The sequence below is a fragment of the Felis catus genome, chromosome B3 (assembly GCF_018350175.1).
Source record: "Felis catus isolate Fca126 chromosome B3, F.catus_Fca126_mat1.0, whole genome shotgun sequence".
In the NCBI taxonomy this organism is placed as follows: domain Eukaryota; kingdom Metazoa; phylum Chordata; class Mammalia; order Carnivora; family Felidae; genus Felis; species Felis catus.
In genome coordinates, this window is record NC_058373.1 from 39913511 (window position 1) to 39932267 (window position 18757).

The 18757-nt window shown below is 50.4% G+C and overlaps 1 protein-coding gene and 1 long non-coding RNA gene across 5 annotated transcripts in view; one reads left to right on the forward strand and one right to left on the reverse strand.

Moving 5' to 3' along the window:
- LOC109500628 overlaps nucleotides 1-18757 on the reverse strand; it is a 60772-nt gene that overhangs the window by 26457 nt on the left and 15558 nt on the right. For both annotated transcript variants that reach the window (XR_006599119.1, XR_006599118.1), the window contains exons 2-3: nucleotides 7442-7610; nucleotides 6927-6989 (exon numbers count right to left, since the gene is read on the reverse strand). This is a non-coding gene — a long non-coding RNA (uncharacterized LOC109500628). The remainder of the gene's footprint in view (nucleotides 1-6926; nucleotides 6990-7441; nucleotides 7611-18757) is intronic.
- On the forward strand, nucleotides 1792-18118 carry CILP (cartilage intermediate layer protein). 3 transcript variants are annotated; one of them, XM_011282927.4, is made up of 9 exons: nucleotides 1792-4346; nucleotides 5850-6017; nucleotides 7938-8030; nucleotides 8693-8698; nucleotides 10252-10431; nucleotides 10825-11139; nucleotides 12027-12135; nucleotides 12820-12977; nucleotides 15199-18118. In XM_011282927.4, the coding sequence occupies exons 2-9, from the start codon at nucleotides 5960-5962 to the stop codon at nucleotides 17550-17552; spliced, it is 3273 nt and encodes a 1090-aa protein (XP_011281229.2). In that variant the 5' UTR covers nucleotides 1792-4346; nucleotides 5850-5959; the 3' UTR covers nucleotides 17553-18118. The 3 variants fall into 3 exon arrangements, with proteins under 3 accessions (XP_011281229.2, XP_011281230.2, XP_003987082.3); XM_003987033.6 differs by having other exon boundaries at nucleotides 1794-4346; nucleotides 8693-8962; XM_011282928.4 differs by lacking the exon at nucleotides 8693-8698.

An 18757-nucleotide genomic window follows, 5' to 3' on the forward strand; every position in this document is an offset into this window, starting at 1 on the left:
AGCTGTTGAGATATGAAAAGAGAACAGCTCGGATGTTGTCTGAGTACCTGGATCCAATTTGCCCTAGGACTTCAGTTATGAGAGCCATCAGATTCCTTTTCTCCTTAAACCAATCTGAGTTGTGCTTTTGTCTCTTGCAATGGAAAGAACTTTTACTCTTAGTGTACCAGTTATCTATTGCAGTGTAACAGACCACCCCAAAACTCAGTGGTTTATTAATAATTTGTTATTTCTCATGATTCTGTGGGTTGGCTGGCCCATTCCTCTCCTAGTCCTGTTTGGGCTCACTCATGCAACTGCTGGGGTGGAAAGTTCAAGATGGCCTCATTCACATATATAGCTGTTGGCTAGGAGCCTCAGTTCTCCTCCATGTGCTCTCTCATCCTCCCATAGGATAGACTGACTTCTTTACAGGGTGATCTCAGGACAGTGTTCCAAGGGAGTGAAGGTAGCAAGGTCTCTTGAGGCCTAACCTCCAGAATTTGTACAGCATCAGTTTCTCAAAGTCCTTTGCTCAAAGCAAGTTACAAAGCCAGTCCAGGTCAAAGGAGAGAGTAAATAGAATCCACCTCATAATGGGGTAATTACAGAGACTTTGTGGCCATGGTGTGATAGACAGCTGTATCATGTTAGATGGGAACACATTTAGAATTAGTGTATGTATAGGAAGTAGGGTGTGTGTGTGCCAGGCAGGCAGAGTCAGACTATTCTAGGCATGTTCTCATTGAGGAGCACATAGTTGGAATGTGATTTCCATGGTGGCTGTTCTGAGCTGAGGGCCTCTCACTGGTTTCCAGGGGCAACTTTGAGTTAAGACCTACTGTGTCTGGGTGACTTCACCTTTCAGAGCCTCGGTTTTTCCTTTGTAAAATGGGTGTGATTGTCACAGATCTGCTGTGAGGCTGAGGATGACGACAGTGAATGTGCTTTATAAATTACAGTGCCAACCCCCTGTGACTGAACGTTATCCTGAGAAGGAATAATCAAGGTGGGCCTGGGTGGCCAAAGATGGCAGGAGGGAAGAGATTGAGATGGGGCTTTGAAAGATGGGGATGTTCACATGGGTAGGGAGGAAGGGCTGGATTTCAAGATGGGACGCTGAGGAATAAAAGTATAAAGGCACAGAGGTAGAACAGTGACAGACTGAACACAGGATAGGGAGGACAACAATGAGGTCAGAGAGTGAGCTCTTCCACTGCCCTGGACTCTGGGTTTTTGGGCTCCCAAGTATTGGATGAGCAGCCCCTGGTGGTCACTCAGAGATGAAGTCCTCTGGTCCCCAGGAATGAGCAGCAGCCTATCCCTACCCAGGCCTGCACAGCCTCCTCAGGCCACAGGTGGACGATAACAGGAACATGGGAGAGGAGGTCAGAAAGAATGTTAGAGGCAGAGCATCTTTTTCTGGAGCCATGAGGATCACATCAGACCCCCCCCACACACACACACACAAGTGTTCCCAAGCTCCTTTACCCTCAGCAGGGTGGGAACTGTGGCCATAGGCTTAGGTCACAGGTGGCCTGGCTACACTGGGCTCCAAGCCCCTTGATCCCCTGGACAGCGGTTGGAGTGGTTGATGGGTTTCCAGTGTGTTCCAGGGAGGGGCTTGGAGCTGCTGCAGACTAGCCTGGCCTGCAGAAGCCCCAGGTGGCCACTTGTGGCTGGGGCTAACCTATCCAGGCCAGGCCTTGACTGTCCAGACCTGTGGCCACCTCCCAAGCGCTGCCTATCCTAGGGTCCTGACTGAGGAGAGCAGACTCTTCTTCCTCAAAGGAATCCTGGGAGGGGTGGTAGGGGTAGACTCACATTCCCTCCAGTCTATCCCTGCACAGCTCACAGCTCAGTCCCACTTGTGACACGAAAGGATCCTTTGATGGGGGGCGGGGGTAGGAGGTTGCAAGGCAGGGAGGGAGGAGATGGGTTGAAGGAACACAAATGGCAGGGTTGGAATTGGAACCCAGGGACTCTAGCTCACAGTCCCTCAGCCCTGTGCCAACCATGGCAACACCCATGGCCATTTGGGGCTAGGGAAGTGGGGGCCCCACTATGACCTCTGGCCCAAGCAAGGAGACCCAGGCAGGATTTGTGGTCTAAAGGGCTCCTCTTTGCCAAACCCTTACCCCATAGGGTACCCTGCCTCCTACTACAGAAAAAAAAGAGAGGGGTGCAGTTGGGAGGCTGGGGAAGTCCCTTTCACACACCCTTGGGTCCATAAAGTGGAGGCCTTGGAAAACAACTGATTATCCTGCCCTTGACCTCTGGTCCTCTGGTTTACTTCCCCCCACCTCCTGGATACCTTGCTCTCTTTATCCAGCCTCAGTGGTCAGTTTGCTTCTCTGGCCTCCCTCCTGATCTCTGGCCAGACTTCTTACAGCTGTCTTGCCTTTCTTTCTCTCCTCCATACAATGTTTGTTGTCAACATCTTATCAAACCTTGCCAGCACTGGCGGGGGCCTCAGAGCTTGCTCTGTCCAAATTTTTGTGGCACAGGTGGAGACACCGAGGCCCAGGGTCACTTGGGTCATTGCTTGTCCAAGGTCACACATCAGAATTAGCAACAAGCCAGTACTAAGGCTTTTGACTCCTAAGTTCCTATTTTTCTCTTGTCCTTTGATCTGGCTATTATGGTTCAGTCTTTGTCTGTCCTCAGACTAGTAGAGCTCTTACGAGATTTACTCAGTTCAGATTTTGCCTTCAAAGTCATGCATGAAGCTGCTTCATGGTTTGGCTCTGATAACAAATTGGACGAGACTGGGACTGGCTACAGAATCTATGAGCCATCGGCTAGGAGCTGGGAGGGAGACCAGGCTCCAGGAGACAAAGCAAACCAGATCTGGGCCTTAGATCAGCTTTGGGGCCATTGCTGCTCAACGTCTTTCCTCTATACCTGCCCTCTCCCTCAACAGTCCATGTCCAGGGTGATGATCAGAGAGGCATAGTTCCTAAACCCCTGCTTACACACATACACACACACTCAAAGAGAAAGACACAGACACATACAAGCACACATACACAGCTCTCTGGATGAGGGTCTGACTGCTCACTGTGGGATCATTACCACATGAGGCTTCTTCCTCTGAGTGCAGGAACATGTCTCCTCCCTTGTGTTCTCCCAGTGCCCAACCTAAAGCCTCCCATGAATAGGAACTTAAAGAGGGTGTATGGGAAGAGTGAGCTGACACTGGTACTGGAGGCCATGAGGCCAGGCCTCCATCTCTAGGCCCTGGAATGGGGCAGGAAGCCCAGCCCAGGCTGGATGAGCCCGGCACACAAAGTGGGTCCTAGCAGGTCTTGCTGTGGTTCCTAGTATACCCCTCCCCATCTTCTGCCTCCAACTGGGACTCTGATGTGGTCCATGGACCAGCAGCATCAATATCACCTGGGAGGTTTTAGAAATACACTCACAGGCCTCACCTCAGATCACAAACTCGGTGTGGGGCCCAGCAATTAGCCCTCCAGGGAATTCTAAGGCATGATAAAGCTGTAGAACCGCTGCCTGTGACAATAGGCAGACTCCTGGCAGGGAGGCTGCTGAAGTCCAGAAACACAGGCAGCTGCTTACGCCACCTACAGGTAAGTCTGGTCATGTGCTGGAGGGCTCCATAACTGAAGGCAGACACATGAACACGCACACAAACATGAGCATCTGGCAAGGTCTCAGAGTCTATCTGCAGTGGCTCTGGGGTCCAGTGGACATAGACAGGCACTCAGGTGGAAGTAGGTAGGGGCAGGGAAGAACTGTTCTCACCAGGTGACATCCTATGTCCCATAATTCCTTTGTCCTTTTCCCTTGAGGGGGTCAGAGAAGCTGAGTAGTCACCCAGCTCAGACCAGGCACCCTCAGTTGAGAGAGCAGATGATCTGTATGCCTAAGAGAGGTTGGAGTATGTGCTAACACCAGCAAAGTTCTTTCTCTGCATGGGCGGGCCAGGGCCAGGGGAATGTGGGGATTAGCAAGCAAAGCTTAGGCAAAAGCACACCACCCCCTGAGCTATGAAATGCTGTCCAGATGTAGAATAGCCCTTGGCCCTTTCCCAGGGCTGCTCCCAGTGCCCACCTTACCTCCTCTTGCGTCTTTCTGCTCTGGCCTGTGGAGCCCCAAGCAGCTCCCCACCTGGCCCCTCCCCAGGCCCTGCAAGTGAAATCCCAGCCTCTGGGGAGCTCCTCCGGGGGATGTGGGGAGGGGATGGGGAGGCTGAGCTTCCCCATGCTCAGATCTGGTTTCTTTGCGCTTCCTCTGGCGCACTGCCACAGGCTGAGCCACCAGCTGTGCTATATAAGGCCTGGCGGCTAGACGCTGGAGAGAGGAAGACTTGAACCCCCCAGCTGAGGAGTTCTGCTCAGGCCCCGGTAAGCTCCACTCCCATTTTCCTCACGCTATGCTTGCACCCCACAGCCCCACTCAGCTCTTCCCGCCCTCCCCTGATCACCCTGCATCTCCCCCAGGGAAGGTCCCCCTACTTCCCCCCACCCCGTTTCTGCCTTGAAGTTCTCTCTTTTCTCCCATTGGTCCAAAGTCGTCCCCCTCCTTCACCTGAGGTCGGGGGCTCTCAAATGGTCCCAGTCAGGGTCTGTTCCTCTGGGTGCCTGCTTTTTTCTTGTGGTCAGCCAGTCTGCTTTGTCCGAGAGTTCTGAGGAGCATGGAATGAGGAGCCTAACTAACAGAGCATATGCTGAGGAAACTTCTGAGGGCTGCCAGATGGGAAATGATTTTTCCACAAGGTGCCTCAGCCACCTTGGCCTCCCAGACAGTCCTAGAACAGTCTTCAACTGAATGCTGAGCAGCATTCAGCTCCCTGCTCAGAGCCTAGGAGCCTGGGGTAAGACACACAGTGGGGATCTTGGGGACTCCATGCCTCTGTTCTCTTGGCTGAGAAACAGGTGGGAGAGGGGGTTAGCAGGCTTAGAGCTAGAGGATCCGCAATGTGGGACTGGTTTCTTCTTCTCTGGGACAGCCAAGTGCTTTTGGATCTTTTGTTCTGGAAAGCAGGAATCTCCCCTTTCCCACCACACCCTGGACTTTGGTCATTAAAGGGAGCCACTTCTGAATCTCCAGGAACTGGTCAGATTCTGGGTTGGCCAGAACTCTGGGGAGAGATAAAAATGAGTTGGAAGGAGCCTGGGCCACACCCCGTGGATATTTGCCCTTATTGCAGTGCCTGCTTTCCTCTCCCCGCTCCTAGAGCCCCTAACCCATCCTTAGCAGTTATTGGGGAGCCCTGGCTTCTCACAGTGTGTTCCCTTCTGCTCTCCTTCAGTGAGCTCCTGGCTGTGTAACTCCCAGCCAGGCCCCAACAAGCAGGCCAGAAATGTGTTTCAGCTGCAGCCTGTGCACATCTGGGAATGTGTTCATGGAGGTCGTGTGTCTGAAGCATCTGCGCCCTCCAGCTTGCCTGTCCTATGTGGGGTCACTGTAGTCAGGGCTGGGCTGCACAGTCTTAATGTAGTCCCTTTGTGCAAGAATGTGAGCCCCACCAAAGGTAGCAAAACATGCCCCCAACCCCAGGTCTTGGAAGTGATGAATGAGTAACCCAGAGGCTGCTGGGAGTAAGCCTGGGGCCCTCGTCATTGGCAAGGCACCTCCTCACCCCTGCTCTCCCTCGTGCCCCATCTTGATATGGGGTCCTGGCGCCTGGTCCCAGGATCTGAACCCAGGTCTGCCTTATTTGAACTCAAATTCTGAGCCTCTGCACCTCTCAAGCTGCCCAGATTCACAACTTGGGCAGGTGTTACCTCCCACAAGACTATTCTGTCTACCCTTCCACCCTGGATAGGTCAAGAAATAGTTCTGTTCTAGCCGTAAGAGATGACACAGAAATGTGGAGCTTGATAAGCATTTTTTTTTCTTTGCAGGTGACTGTATCTGAGAAACTTCCCAGGGGACTACGTTCCAAGGAGGACCTAACTTTGAAGCACTCTCACCCATCTCCTCACCCATATTCCCCACAGGGCCTGAGGGAAAGATGGTGGGGACCAAGGCCTGGGTGTTCTTCCTGCTCCTGGAAGTTACCTCCGTGTTGGGTACGGGCTAAGTATCTGCTCTCTCCCAAGCCTCTACTTCCCATTGTGAAGTCATATCTGGTCTGGGACATAACTGTTTATCTGCCATAAGCCTCAGCAAGGGCCTTATGACCTCAGGCTGGTTTACAGACTTATTAATAATTTATACACTGCTTGTTTCCCCCAAAGAATTTGAGATAGTTCCCAATATTAAAACTCACAGAACAGAATCTTTTAAATGAGGAGAGGGATTAGCTGTCACTCAAAGGGAGGGAAAAAGATAAAAGGGTTATCACTGCTGAGTGCTAAATTTAGCTCTGAGATTCCTGGCAGTCAAAGCAAAAGGGAATCACAAGGGATCACTGAGGCCTCAGAAGCAGGTTTGGGAGTTGGTCTGGTTTCATTTAGACCCTGCAGCCAAATTTCACAGACACCAGAACCCCACCCTCTGGTGACATGGAGTTCTTTTTTTGATTTATTTATTTTTTTACTGTTTATTTAGTTTTGAGAGAGAGAGGGAGAGACAGAGCGCAAGCAGGAGAGGGGCAGAGAGAGAATCCAAAGCAGGCTCCAGGCTCTGAGCTGTCATCACAGAGCCAACGCAGGGCTCAGACTCACGAACTGTGAGATCATGACCTGGGCCAAAGTCAGACGCTTAACCCACTGAGCCACCCAGGCACCCTGACACTGAGTTCTTGAAGGGACAGGTAGAGGGAATTTGCCTGGTGCATCTAAGCATCAGGGCTCCCAGCACTGCCCTGTGTGTTCTCTCCCATCTCCCCTTCCTCTCCTGATTTCTAACCACATACTCAAGTAAGGCAAACAATGTTCAAAGCCCTCTTGTAAAGCTGCATGCACTGCAGCCTTTGTGAGTACCCGTGTGGGAACAAAGGCTGTCTCCGCATCTTGCCGAAACTTGTGTGTACCTACCTCCCACCTTGCTCTTTCCACCCTGACGGCTTCTGTTTGTGAAGATGATTAACATTCAGCCATCTGAGGGGAAATCAGATTAGTTTGATTAAAAGTGCTCCTATCACCCCAATTAAGCAGCATAGAGAATTCTGATTTGGCTCCTCACATGAGAAGTTAATTGCCTTTTAAAGCTGGTGCTGCCTTCTGTTCTCCTCCTTCCCCTTCTGGAGACCCCAGATGGGGTGGAACTGGAAGTTGCTTATGGCCTGAAGACCCTCGACCCATCCTTAGGAGTTGCTAACACTTATTGGGCAAACACTATGCTAAGCATTGTCCTAAGTGGATTTTATGAATGAGCTTATTTAATCTCCACAATCCTCTGAGGCAAGAACTATTATTATCTTCATTTTATGATGAGGGAACAGGGGTCAAATGAGTTAAGCATCTGGCTCAAGGTCAAGCAGGAAGTGGCAGAGCCTCTGGAGCTCACACTCTCAAGCTCTGTATAGTTCAGGGATGTTTACTTGTATTACCTCATGAAATTCTCATGCCAGCTGGACCATCATTCTCCGAGATGGGAACTAATATCTCCATTTTACAGATGAGGAAAATAAGGCTCCATTCTGCCAAAATGGACAGGCCCAGATCGTAACGTAGGAGTCCTGGCCCGCTGGCTGCTTAGCAGCATCCAATGATCCATTTCTAGAACAAGAGCAAAAAGACAGCCATCATTTGCTGAGCATACACTACGTGCCAGGTCTCTTTATATTCATTACCACCCCGAATATGCATCAGAACCCTATGATGTAGCAGCTGTTAATGCAGCCCTGTGTTATGGGAAACACAACTAGAAGACTAAAGCTTTTGTGAGGTTGCATAGCCAGTTAGTGGCAGGGTGGAGATTTGAACCCATGTTCAGCATTCATGCTCCATCCACCACATCACTTGCTTCTCTGCATCTTGAGAGGCTGGTAGCAGGACCCTGCTGGGCCCTTGTAACTAACAGTCCTGGCCTCTTCTTTCCCTCAGGGAGGCAGATGATGCTCACTCAGTCGGTAAGAAGAGTCCAGCCTGGGAAGAGGATCTCCAGCCTCTTTGCCAAGCCTGGTGACTCCCTGGAAAGTGAGTTGTGGCTGGAGCAGGGAGGATCAAGAGAGGGGGTCTTTACTGAGCTTGCTGGGAAGATCTTTGAAGCCAGGGCACAATGTCATGGTTTCCATGGAAACCCACTTTTATAAGATGTTTGGCCTACATCTCTGTTCAGGCAGAGAGACCTAGTATATAGGAGGATAGCTTAGAATGTGAAGCTGCCTGACATATTCAGGAATGCTATAGAGCTTGCTGGGGCCAGAGCATAGGCTGGAGGGGAGACAGGGTGGGAGATGAGGATGGAGAGATAAGAGCTGGAGGGCCAGTTCACCAGCACCCTGAATGCCTGGCTAAGGGATTTAAGCCTGGGGAGTGGTGTGATCCAAGCCACCTGGAGAAAGCTCACCCTGACTGCAGTGTTGGGGAGGGGTGGGGATGAGTGGAGGGGGAACTTGGAGGTAGAGAGACCAGGTTGGGAGTTGCTAACATGGTATAGCCAGGCTGCTGAGAGTGTTAATGGAGTGGCAGGTGCAGAAGGTTAAAAGACTGGAGAGATAGATACAATAGGGCCTGAGACTTATCGGGGGTGGATGAGAGATATCGTGAGTGATTTCCAGGAGTTAAGCAGGAAGTAGGATGGAGCTCACCTGGGCCTCTGGGGCCTGGCTCCTCTCTGACCTGCCTCTCTCTCTCAGGTCCTGGTGAGTGGACAACGTGGTTCAACATTGACCACCCAGGCGGGCAGGGTGACTATGAGCGGCTGGATGCCATTCGCTTCTACTATGGGGACCGTGTGTGTGCTAGGCCCCTGCGGCTAGAGGCTCGGACCACTGACTGGATGCCTGCAGGCAGCACTGGCCAGGTGGTCCATGGCAGTCCCCGTGAGGGCTTCTGGTGTCTCAACAGGGAGCAGAGGCCCGGCCAGAATTGCTCCAATTATACCGTGCGCTTCCTCTGCCCCCCAGGTGAGCCTGGACAGTCCCCCACCCACAACCTCCCAGCAGCCTCGGCACAGGGAGAGGCCACGATTGGCATGTGGCCATGGGAACTCTGGATATCACACACACGCACAAGCTTCAGCTCCCTCAGAATAACGCATTAGGGTCAAGAGAGCCATAATCTTCCCTAGGGTGTTCTGTGGTAATGGATACTTCCCATTCAGCCCACTTATTGAATGTGTGTGGCAAGGTGGTGAAGACCACAGGCTCTGGAGTTGGGTTTCATGGGTTAGAATCTTGGGTCTACCATCTGAACTGTGTTCCTTGGGCAAATTTTCTGAAGCTCTCTGAGACTCAGGTTTTCCACCAATAGAACAGGGGTAATATTAGTAATTATTAGTAAATCATGATGTGGGATTTTATGAGGATTAAATAAGATAATGAATGTAGAGTGTTTAACCCAGGTGAACGTTCACTAAGTGTTAGTTTCTATTATAACTCCTATGTGCCAGACACTGGGCTGGTTATCTACTAGTGACAACTGACCTGTGAGGAATCTCCATTTTGGCAAGTTACCCCGGATTCAGAGAGGTTAGGTAGCTTCTCACGATTACACAGCTAATAGGAGAGAGCTGGGATTTGAACCCATGTCTGTGTTTGCAGAGTCCAAGAGTTCATGCTCCGCATCCTCCCTCTCCACACAGGATTATACAGGGCCATCTGCAAGGCTGCCCACTTCTCATAGCCACCCTCCCTTCCTGGGACTCTGCCAGTGCACACAGCCTAACCCTGCAGGCCTAAGTGGGAGTGATGGTCATCCAGAGTGGGAGCTCAGGCTGGGCAAGGTCTCCTAGACAAGGTCTGAGGTCCCCATTCTTGCACACAGGCCTCAGAGCCGAAGTGAGGAGGGAACTTGATATCTGAGTCACTGAGGTCCCAGGCCCTGGCTTCCAGGGACTTCACAGGGAGTGTGTCCATAGGAACATATGGCTGTTTCCACACTGGTGGAGAGGGAAAATGGTGCTATCCCTGTACATCCTAGGACTGCATACTCAAGTCCCAGTGCTTGGCCAAAAAGTCCCTCTCAGAGCCATGCCTAGTCCATATGGTACCTTTGTGCAAATTAGAGACATCATTTCCTCAAGACTCTTGACTTCCATCTGTTGGAAAAGTCACTGCAGTAAATATAAATATCAATGACATGTATGATATAAGCAGAGACGCTGTCTCTCTGAGAAAAACAGCCTCAGGGTCACATTTCCTGACAGAGTCCCCTTGGGAGGTAAGTCAGACCGTCTGCTGATCCTGCTTTGCAGGGTCCCTGCGCAGAGACACAGAGCGCATCTGGAGCCCATGGTCTCCCTGGAGCAAGTGTTCTGCTGCTTGTGGTCACACTGGAGTCCAGACCCGAACACGCACCTGCCTGGCGGAGACAGTGTCATTGTGCACTGAGGCCTCTGAGGAGGGCCGGCTCTGCATGGACCAGGCCTGTACAGGTACTGCTCTTGCTCCTGGTACTAGAAAGACATGCCACTGAGGCTAAAGTAGTCTAGGAGGACAGATCAGAGGGTCAGACTGAAACAGATTCATTCATTCACTCAAGTATTAAATGAGTATCTATATAATGTACTCTGTAGGGGGATGCAGGGGATAATGTGGGAGCACAGCACAGGGTCAGTTATAGCTTAGGAAAACCAAGGATGGCTTCCTGGAGGAGGTGTCCTGGGCTGTCTTGAAGGATGAGTAGAAATTAGTCACTCAGGCTGATATGGAAAGGTAACAAAGACCTAAGGAGAAGGGGAAGCATATGTGAGTCCACAGGCTGATATGTGCCTGAAGGAGGGCCAGAGTCCATATGAGCCCTCCTGATGTGGCCCCTTCTTTTACAGCCTGTGATATGACCTGCCCCATGGGCCAGGTGAATGCCGACTGCGATGCCTGCATGTGCCAGGACTTCATGCTACACGGAACTGTCTCCCTACCTGGGGGTGCCCCAGCATCAGGGGCCACTGTCTACCTGCTGACCAAAACACCTAAGCCACTGACCAAGACAGACAGCAGTGGGAGGTTCCGAGTCCCTGGCGTGTGCCCTGATGGCAAAAGCATTCTGAAGATCACAAAGGCCAAGTTTGCCCCCATCATGCTCACGATGCCCAAGACCAGCCTAAAGGCAGCCACTGTCAATGCAGAGTTCATGAGGGCAGGTACTGTTCTCCAGGGAAGGGCTGGACGGGAAGGCTGGACTTTTTTTTTTTTTTTTTTAACATTTATTTTTGAGAGACAGAGAGAGACAGAGCATGAGTGGGGGAGGGGCAGAGAGGGAGACACAGAATCTGAAGCAGGCTCCAGGCTCCGAGCTGTCAGCACAGAGCCTGATGTGAGACTTGAACTCACAAAACGTGAGATCATGACCTGGGCCGAAGTCAGATGCTTAACCGACTGAGCCACCCAGGCACCCTGGACTTTTAAATAAAGGGATCGTAGTGCTAAGATCTGGCTTCCCAGCTTACAGAGTAAAATTCCAAATCCTTACCATGACCCACAAGGCTCTACATCATCTGGCTCCCCCACTACTTCTCTGCTCTTCTTCCATTATTCTTCCTTCCACCCCCACTGAGCTATTCTACTCCAGCCCTGCCTCAAGGCCTTTGCACTTGCTATATACTCTGCTTGGAGAATTGTTCCCACAGATGTTGACATGGCTTGCTCCCTCAAATGTATGAGTTCTTCCCTGGCCACGTTATCTAAAGATGGCCAGAAAATTCTGCTGGAGGCAGCAGAATGGGAGTATTGCACTATTCAAAACAGCCAGCTCTGTCCCAACAGAAGTGCTTGGGAAGCTTGGTTCACACAAGGTCCCCTTGATTCTTTACTGCCCCACCCAAATGCTGCTTGAAAGGCCACAGAAGCTGGTCCTAGGCCAAGGGGGTGGACTCCATTCTGGACCAGTTCCCTTAGAGAGGAGCTGGGGGTGGGAGTAGGGATAAAGTCATACAATTTTAACACATGACAAAGAACTTGAGGGGCGAGGCTCTAGACAGTCAGCCACAAAGAAAAAAACCAAATCACCATTTCTTGTCTTCTCTCCCAGAGACTCCATACATCGTGATGAACCCCGAGACAAAGGCACGGAGAGCTGGGCAGAGCGTGTCCTTGTGCTGTAAGGCCACAGGGAAGCCCAGTCCAGACAAGTATTTCTGGTGAGTGTTCTGCCAGCTACGTTACCCAAGTTTTTTCTTGGAAACCAGATCTTTTTTGCATTGGGTCTGGACTTATTAATTGTAATAATAATGAATAGAATAATTAGTAAGGCCCTGGCACAGAGCCCATAAATCGGCATTTGCAAGTGGGAGCCAGCAAGGTTGAGGCCTCCTGGACAACCAGGAAACCCTGTCATTACCCTCTTGAAGCTGGGATCCCCACAGAGCAGCTCTGGACTCAGGGTTCTGACTTGCATATCCTTGGGACACAGAACAAAGTTCCCCAGCCTTGCTTCCCTTGACCAAAGCACACAAGGTCAGAGTCCCCAGTGGCTGTGAGTCCCTTATACCCTTCACAGATATTTTACAGCCATTATCTTGTCTGATGCTCCCAACAGTTGTGTGAAGTCAGCTAGGGATCACCATCCCCATTTTACAGACCAGGAGGCTGAAGCTCTGAGAGATGAGATGAATTGTCCAAGGATCCACAGCCAGTTAGTAGTGAGGCTGGGACTCAGAATCAAGTCTCTTGGCTCCCAGGTCAGTCAGTACTCTTGGATGAGCTGAGTCATCTACAGAGCCCCATCCATCATCTGTCTCCCTGACTGCTTGCTCCTGGCACTCTCCCCAGGGATACATGCCCTCCCACTGTCCCCTCAGGCTTCCCCTCTCCATTCCTTGCAGGTACCACAATGACACGCTGCTGGACCCATCCCTCTACAAGCATGAGAGCAAGCTGGTGCTGAGGAACCTGCGGCAAGACCAGGCTGGCGAGTACTTTTGTAAGGCCCAGAGTGATGCTGGGGCTATGAAGTCCCAGGTTGCCCAGCTGATTGTCATAGGTAAGCCTGTCAGCATCCCCGAGTCTGGCACGGGGCGGGGGAGCACCCCAGTGGGCATATCTGGGCAGTAATAGCCTGGGCTTTTCTGCGTTGAGCACAGTGCTCTGCCCTCAAGGACATAAAGATGTCACAGGCCTGAATCCTACCTTCATAGAGCTGCCAGTTCAGGAAGGGTGAAGAAATATAAATAACACACAAATAAGTAAAGATAGAAAAATGCCCTGAAACAGGAGATAAAAGGCCATGGATTCTAGAGATGAGACACAGAGATCTTCCAGTGTGAGTAATCATGGGTGACTGCTTGAGGGGGCAGCTTTACGTGAGCTAAGGTTTACAGGAAAGGGTGACCTGACTAGAGCCAGCTTTAAGAAGTGATCTTGAGGGGGAGAGACTCCAGGCCAAGACCAATCGAGAACCTGTACTTGCAAAGTGGAATCAGGGTGGGGAGGAAGATATCTTAATAATTAGCCTAAACAAGACCAAACAAAAGGCAGAAAAGAGAAAGTTATTGGAAGGACTCTGCAATATTTCACAGACTCCAAGAAGGTTGAGCAACAGACCTCAGGCAGACAGGACACAGGGCATTTGGACCTCTGCAGAGGAAGTGTGGAGCCCCCTCTGCAGTGGTTCCCGATCCATAATATCAATGCTCCCACTTATTACAATTAACTTTAACACTGCTTTACCATTCTGAAGTTAAATTGATAATAACTATACCTAATTTCCAAATATATATGTATATGGCCCTAACTATAAGGGTGAAATAAAATAACTTTAATAGAAAAAAGTATGTATTTCATTGTGTAAATGTTTTGGCATAAGGACATGAGAAGGTTAACCAAGTGGTCAGACACTTGCACTTCAATCCAGTCACTATGAATGTGACAGCTACAAATCCTGATGGATCCAGAGGTATCATTTTGGTGCTTCACATTCCTTGGCTAATGTCGCTGCAGGTACATGGTTTTTCTGAACCAAGGAAAAGTTCTTGGTATTGTTCCAAGCTAAACAAGGTATGATCTTAGCTTGATTTATATGGTAGTTACAGTTTTTAAAAATTCAACATATAGTTAAAGTCACATACAAAATTGTAGGCTCTGATCATTTTAAACAGGCTTTCTACCTACATGAATGTCTGCTGGGATATGTGAACATCATGCAGGACGCAGAAAAATTCTTTTCTTTTTAAATGTTTTTATTTATTTTTGAGAGAAAAAGAGAAAGAGAGTGAGAACGAGAGGGGGAGGGGCAGAGAGAGAGTAGACACAGAAATCTGAAGCAGTTCCAGGCTCTGAGCTGTCAGCACAGAGTCCAACACAGGGCTCGAACTCATGAACCGGGAGATCATGACTTGAGCTGAAGTAGGAGGCTTAACCAACTGAGCCACCCAGGTGCCAGAAAAATTCTTAATGCAGAACAGTGCCAAGCATTACAGGACACAGAGCAACAATGCCCCCCACCCCTGACTAAATGCCAGTAGCACTCCCAATTTTAGTCGTAACTCAAAACAATCTCACAAATTTTCAAGACCCCTTATTGAGAACCATGACTCTGATGGTCTCAGCAACCAGCTCTGTTTCCCCATGTATAAAATGGGATTATAATAACGATTCCAGGGTGGTTGGGTTGCTCAGTCTGTTAAGTGTGCAACTTCAGCTCAGGTCATGATCTCGTGGTCCCTGAATTTTAGCCCCTCATCAGGCTCTGTGCTGACACCTCAGAGCCTGGAGCCTGCTTTGGATTCCGTGTCTCCCTCTCTGCCCCTCCCCTGCTCACGCTCTGTCTTTCTCTCTCTCTCAAAAATAAACATTGAGGGGCGCCTGGGTGGCGCAGTCGGTTAAGCGTCCGACTTCAGCCAGGTCATGATCTCGCGGTCCGTGAGTTTGAGCCCCGCGTCGGGCTCTGGGCTGATGGCTCAGAGCCTGGAGCCTATTTCCAATTCTGTGTCTCCCTTTCTCTCTGCCCCTCCCCCATTCATGCTCTGTCTCTCTCTGTCCCAAAAATAAATAAACGTTAAAAAAAAAATAAAATAAAATAAACATTGAAAAAAATAATAGCTATTCCATCTCCCTCAGAAAAATTCAGGAGAATCGGGAGCATGGATATGCAAGCCAAACCATATGGTTTGAAAACCATAAGGCACTGCAGAGAGGTGAGGTAAGGATACCCTTTGTGTAGGACGTGAACTTACTTTTAATATTCATACCATTTCCCTCCACAGCCCCTTATGAGACTCCTTGCAACCCCACTCCTGAGAGCTACCTTATCCGGCTGCCCCATGATTGCTTCCAGAATGCCACAAACTCCTTCTATTATGACGTGGGCCATTGTCCTATCAAGACCTGTGCAGGGCAGCAGGATAATGGGATCAGGTGCCGGGATGCTGTGGAGAACTGCTGTGGCATCTCCAAAACACAGGAGAGGGAGATCCAGTGCAGTGGGTACACGCTGCCCACCAAGGTGGCCACGGAGTGCAGCTGCCAGCGGTGTACAGAGACTCGGAGTATCGTGCGTGGCCGTGTCAGTGCTGCTGACAATGGGGAACCCATGCGCTTTGGCCATGTGTACATGGGGAGCAACCGTGTGAGCATGACTGGCTATAAGGGCACTTTTACCCTCCATGTCCCCCAGGACACTGAGAGGCTGGTGCTCACATTTGTGGACAGGTTCCAGAAATTTGTCAACACCACTAAAGTGCTGCCCTTCAACAAGAAGGGGAGTACGGTATTCCACGAGATCAAGGTGCTTCGGAAGAAAGAGCCCATCACCTTGGAGGCCATGGACACCAACATTATCCCCCTAGGGGAGGTGGCTGGTGAAGACCCTGTGGGAGAGTTGGAGATCCCATCCAAGAGTTTCTACAGGAAGAACGGGGAGCCCTACACAGGGAAAGTAAAGGCCAGTGTGACCTTCCTGGATCCCCGGAATATTTCCACAGCCACAACTGCCCAGAGTGATCTGAACTTCATCAATGATGAAGGAGACACCTTCCCCCTTCGGACATATGGTATGTTCTCTGTGGACTTCACGGATGAGGCCACCTCAGAGTCACTTAATGTTGGCAAGGTGAAGGTCCACCTTGACTCAACCCAGATCAAGATGCCAGAGCATGTGCCCACAATGAAACTCTGGTCGCTCAATCCAGATACAGGGTTGTGGGAGGAGGAAGGTGACTTCAAATTTGACAGCCAAAAGCGGAGCAAAAGGGAAGAGAGAACCTTCCTGGTGGGAAACATGGAGATCCGTGAAAGGAGACTCTTTAATCTGGATGTTCCAGAAAGCAGGAGGTGCTTTATCAAGGTTAGGGCCTACCGGAGTGAGCGGTTCTTGCCCAGTGAGCAGATCCAGGGGGTTGTGGTCTCTGTGATCAACCTGGAGCCCAGGGCTGGCTTCTCATCCAACCCCAGGGCCTGGGGCCGCTTTGACAGTGTCATCACAGGCCCCAACGGGGCCTGTGTGCCTGCCTTCTGCGATGACCAGTCCCCCGATGCCTATTCCGCCTATGTCTTGGCAAGCCTGGCTGGGGAAGAACTGGAAGCAGTGCAATCTTCTCCTAAATTCAACCCCAATGCTATTGGTGTCCCTCAGCCCTATCTCAATAAGCTCAAGTACCGTCGGACAGACCATGAGGACCCACGGGTTAAGAAGACAGCTTTTCAGATCAGCATGGCCAAGCCAAGGCCCAACTCAGCTGAGGAGAGCAATGGGCCCATCTATGCTTTTGAGAACCTCCGGGCATGTGAGGAGGCACCACCCAGTGCACCCCACTTCCGGTTCTATCAGATTGAGGGGGATCGGTATGACTACAACACTGTCCCCTTCAACGAGGATGACCCTATGAGCTGGACTGAAGACTACCTGGCATGGTGGCCCAAGCCAATGGAGTTCAGGGCCTGCTACATCAAGGTGAAGATTGTGGGGCCAGTGGAAGTGAATGTGCGCTCCCGCAACATGGGGGGCACTCACCGGCAGACAGTGGGAAAGTTGTACGGAATCCGGGATGTGAAGAGCACACGGGACAGGGACCAACCCAATGTCTCATCTGCCTGTTTAGAGTTCAAGTGCAGTGGCATGCTCTATGACCAGGACCGTGTGGACCGTACACTGGTGAAGGTCATCCCTCAGGGCAGTTGCCATCGAGCCAGCGTAAACTCCATGCTTCATGAGTACCTGGTCAACCACCTACCACTAGCAGTCAACAATGACACCAGTGAATACACCATGCTGGCACCCCTAGATCCACTGGGCCACAACTATGGCATCTATACCGTCACTGATCAGGACCCTCGCACTGCCAAGGAGATTGCACTTGGCCGGTGCTTTGATGGCACATCCGATGGCTCCTCCAGAGTCATGAAGAGCAATGTGGGAGTGGCCCTCACTTTTAACTGTGCAGAGAGGCAGGTGGGCCGCCAGAGTGCCTTCCAGTACCTCCAAAGCACCCCCGTCCGCACCCCTGCCGCAAACACTGTCAGAGGAAGAGTGCCCTCAAGGAGACAGCAACGGGCAAGTAGGGGTAGCCAGAGCTGGCGTGAAGGGGCCGCCCCTCTGAGGTTTCTTGGGGTTGCTCAGTAGCCTTTGAGCAACTAAGTCTTATGGTACTTCTCTTCCCCCACCCCATGCAACAGCCATTGTGAGACTGATGCATAAACTGTCACTTGGTTAATTTAAGCACATCTGTTCTGGTGCAGTTTGCTTGTTTTGGTTTCTTCATGCCTTTATTTACTGTCTTTATTCCATGATACTGATTTGCACAGAGCCCCAAAAATGGCAAAATAAAGTCCTTTTGTCCTGTTCTTTAAAAGAAACACAAGAAAATGACCAGTGGTAAAGTCTGTGCCCATCAATGAAAATGTACTTCCTTTTCTTTTTGCGGGGTTTTGCTCACTTCTACAATGATAATCTGATGTTAAAGATCAACTAACCAATATAAGGCATATTTCTTGGCCTTGGTCTATAGGATGTAAGCAAGGCCTCCATCACAGTTCATGCATATAAACGGTGGTGAAATAAAGAAATAAACTACAATATTTTTACTTGAATTTGGAACTCTGCATTTCCCTTTACATCTACTTTTGTTCTTGCTAGAAGCCCAGTGTACCCCAGAGCAACTGTCAATAAATGCACATTTTGTACTTGTTTTTCAGGCCCCTGTCCTGTCTCTTAACTATTAAAGTGAGCCAGCTGCTCAGAGGGACAGAGGAGACTCTGGAAAGTGGTCACAAGGTGGCATGAGGCACAGCTCACCCCCCACCCCCACCTCCTGTTACAGGGTTGAGTAACTAGGCATACGCTCCAGCGGTCAAGTTTGTTCTCATGGATCATATTTTCCACTTGCAGAGAAGAACAAAGATTCCTGGAGTTGTGAGTATGTTCTGGGCTCCTGAGCAAAGCTAAAAACATGTCCCATTTTTTTTTCTTTCTTTCTTTCCAATACTGGGGAGCTTATACAATGGCTTGGCCCAGGGTCTGGCAAGCTGGCCGAGTGCTCCTTCAGCAACCCCCCATAGTCTGCTGCCTTCTCCAGCTGTGCTGGCTGATCTCACTCAGAAATGATGGGCTTTTTTTTTTTTTTTTTTAATTCCAAGCTCTTCTAAAGACGCCCACCTTTTCCAGATACCACATCTCTGTTGTGTCCCTTGAGTAAAACAACTAGTCCAAATGGACAGGGCTTTGTTATTGGAAAAAGTATTTGGTTTAAAATAGTAAACCAGAGGCCAGTGGGTGGCACCAGAGTAATCTTGGAGGCATCTAGAGTCAGGGCGGTAGAACATGGGATT

Excerpts from the sequence above, each read along its gene's own strand:
- CILP (XM_003987033.6), top strand. The coding sequence starts at position 5,960 with ATGGTGGGGACCAAGGCCTGGGTGTTCTTCCTGCTCCTGGAAGTTACC. Across the intron at positions 8,963-10,251 it reads GCGCTTCCTCTGCCCCCCAG|GGTCCCTGCGCAGAGACACA; the intron begins GTGAGCCTGGAC and ends CCTGCTTTGCAG. Across the intron at positions 12,978-15,198 it reads TGCCCAGCTGATTGTCATAG|CCCCTTATGAGACTCCTTGC; the intron begins GTAAGCCTGTCA and ends TTCCCTCCACAG.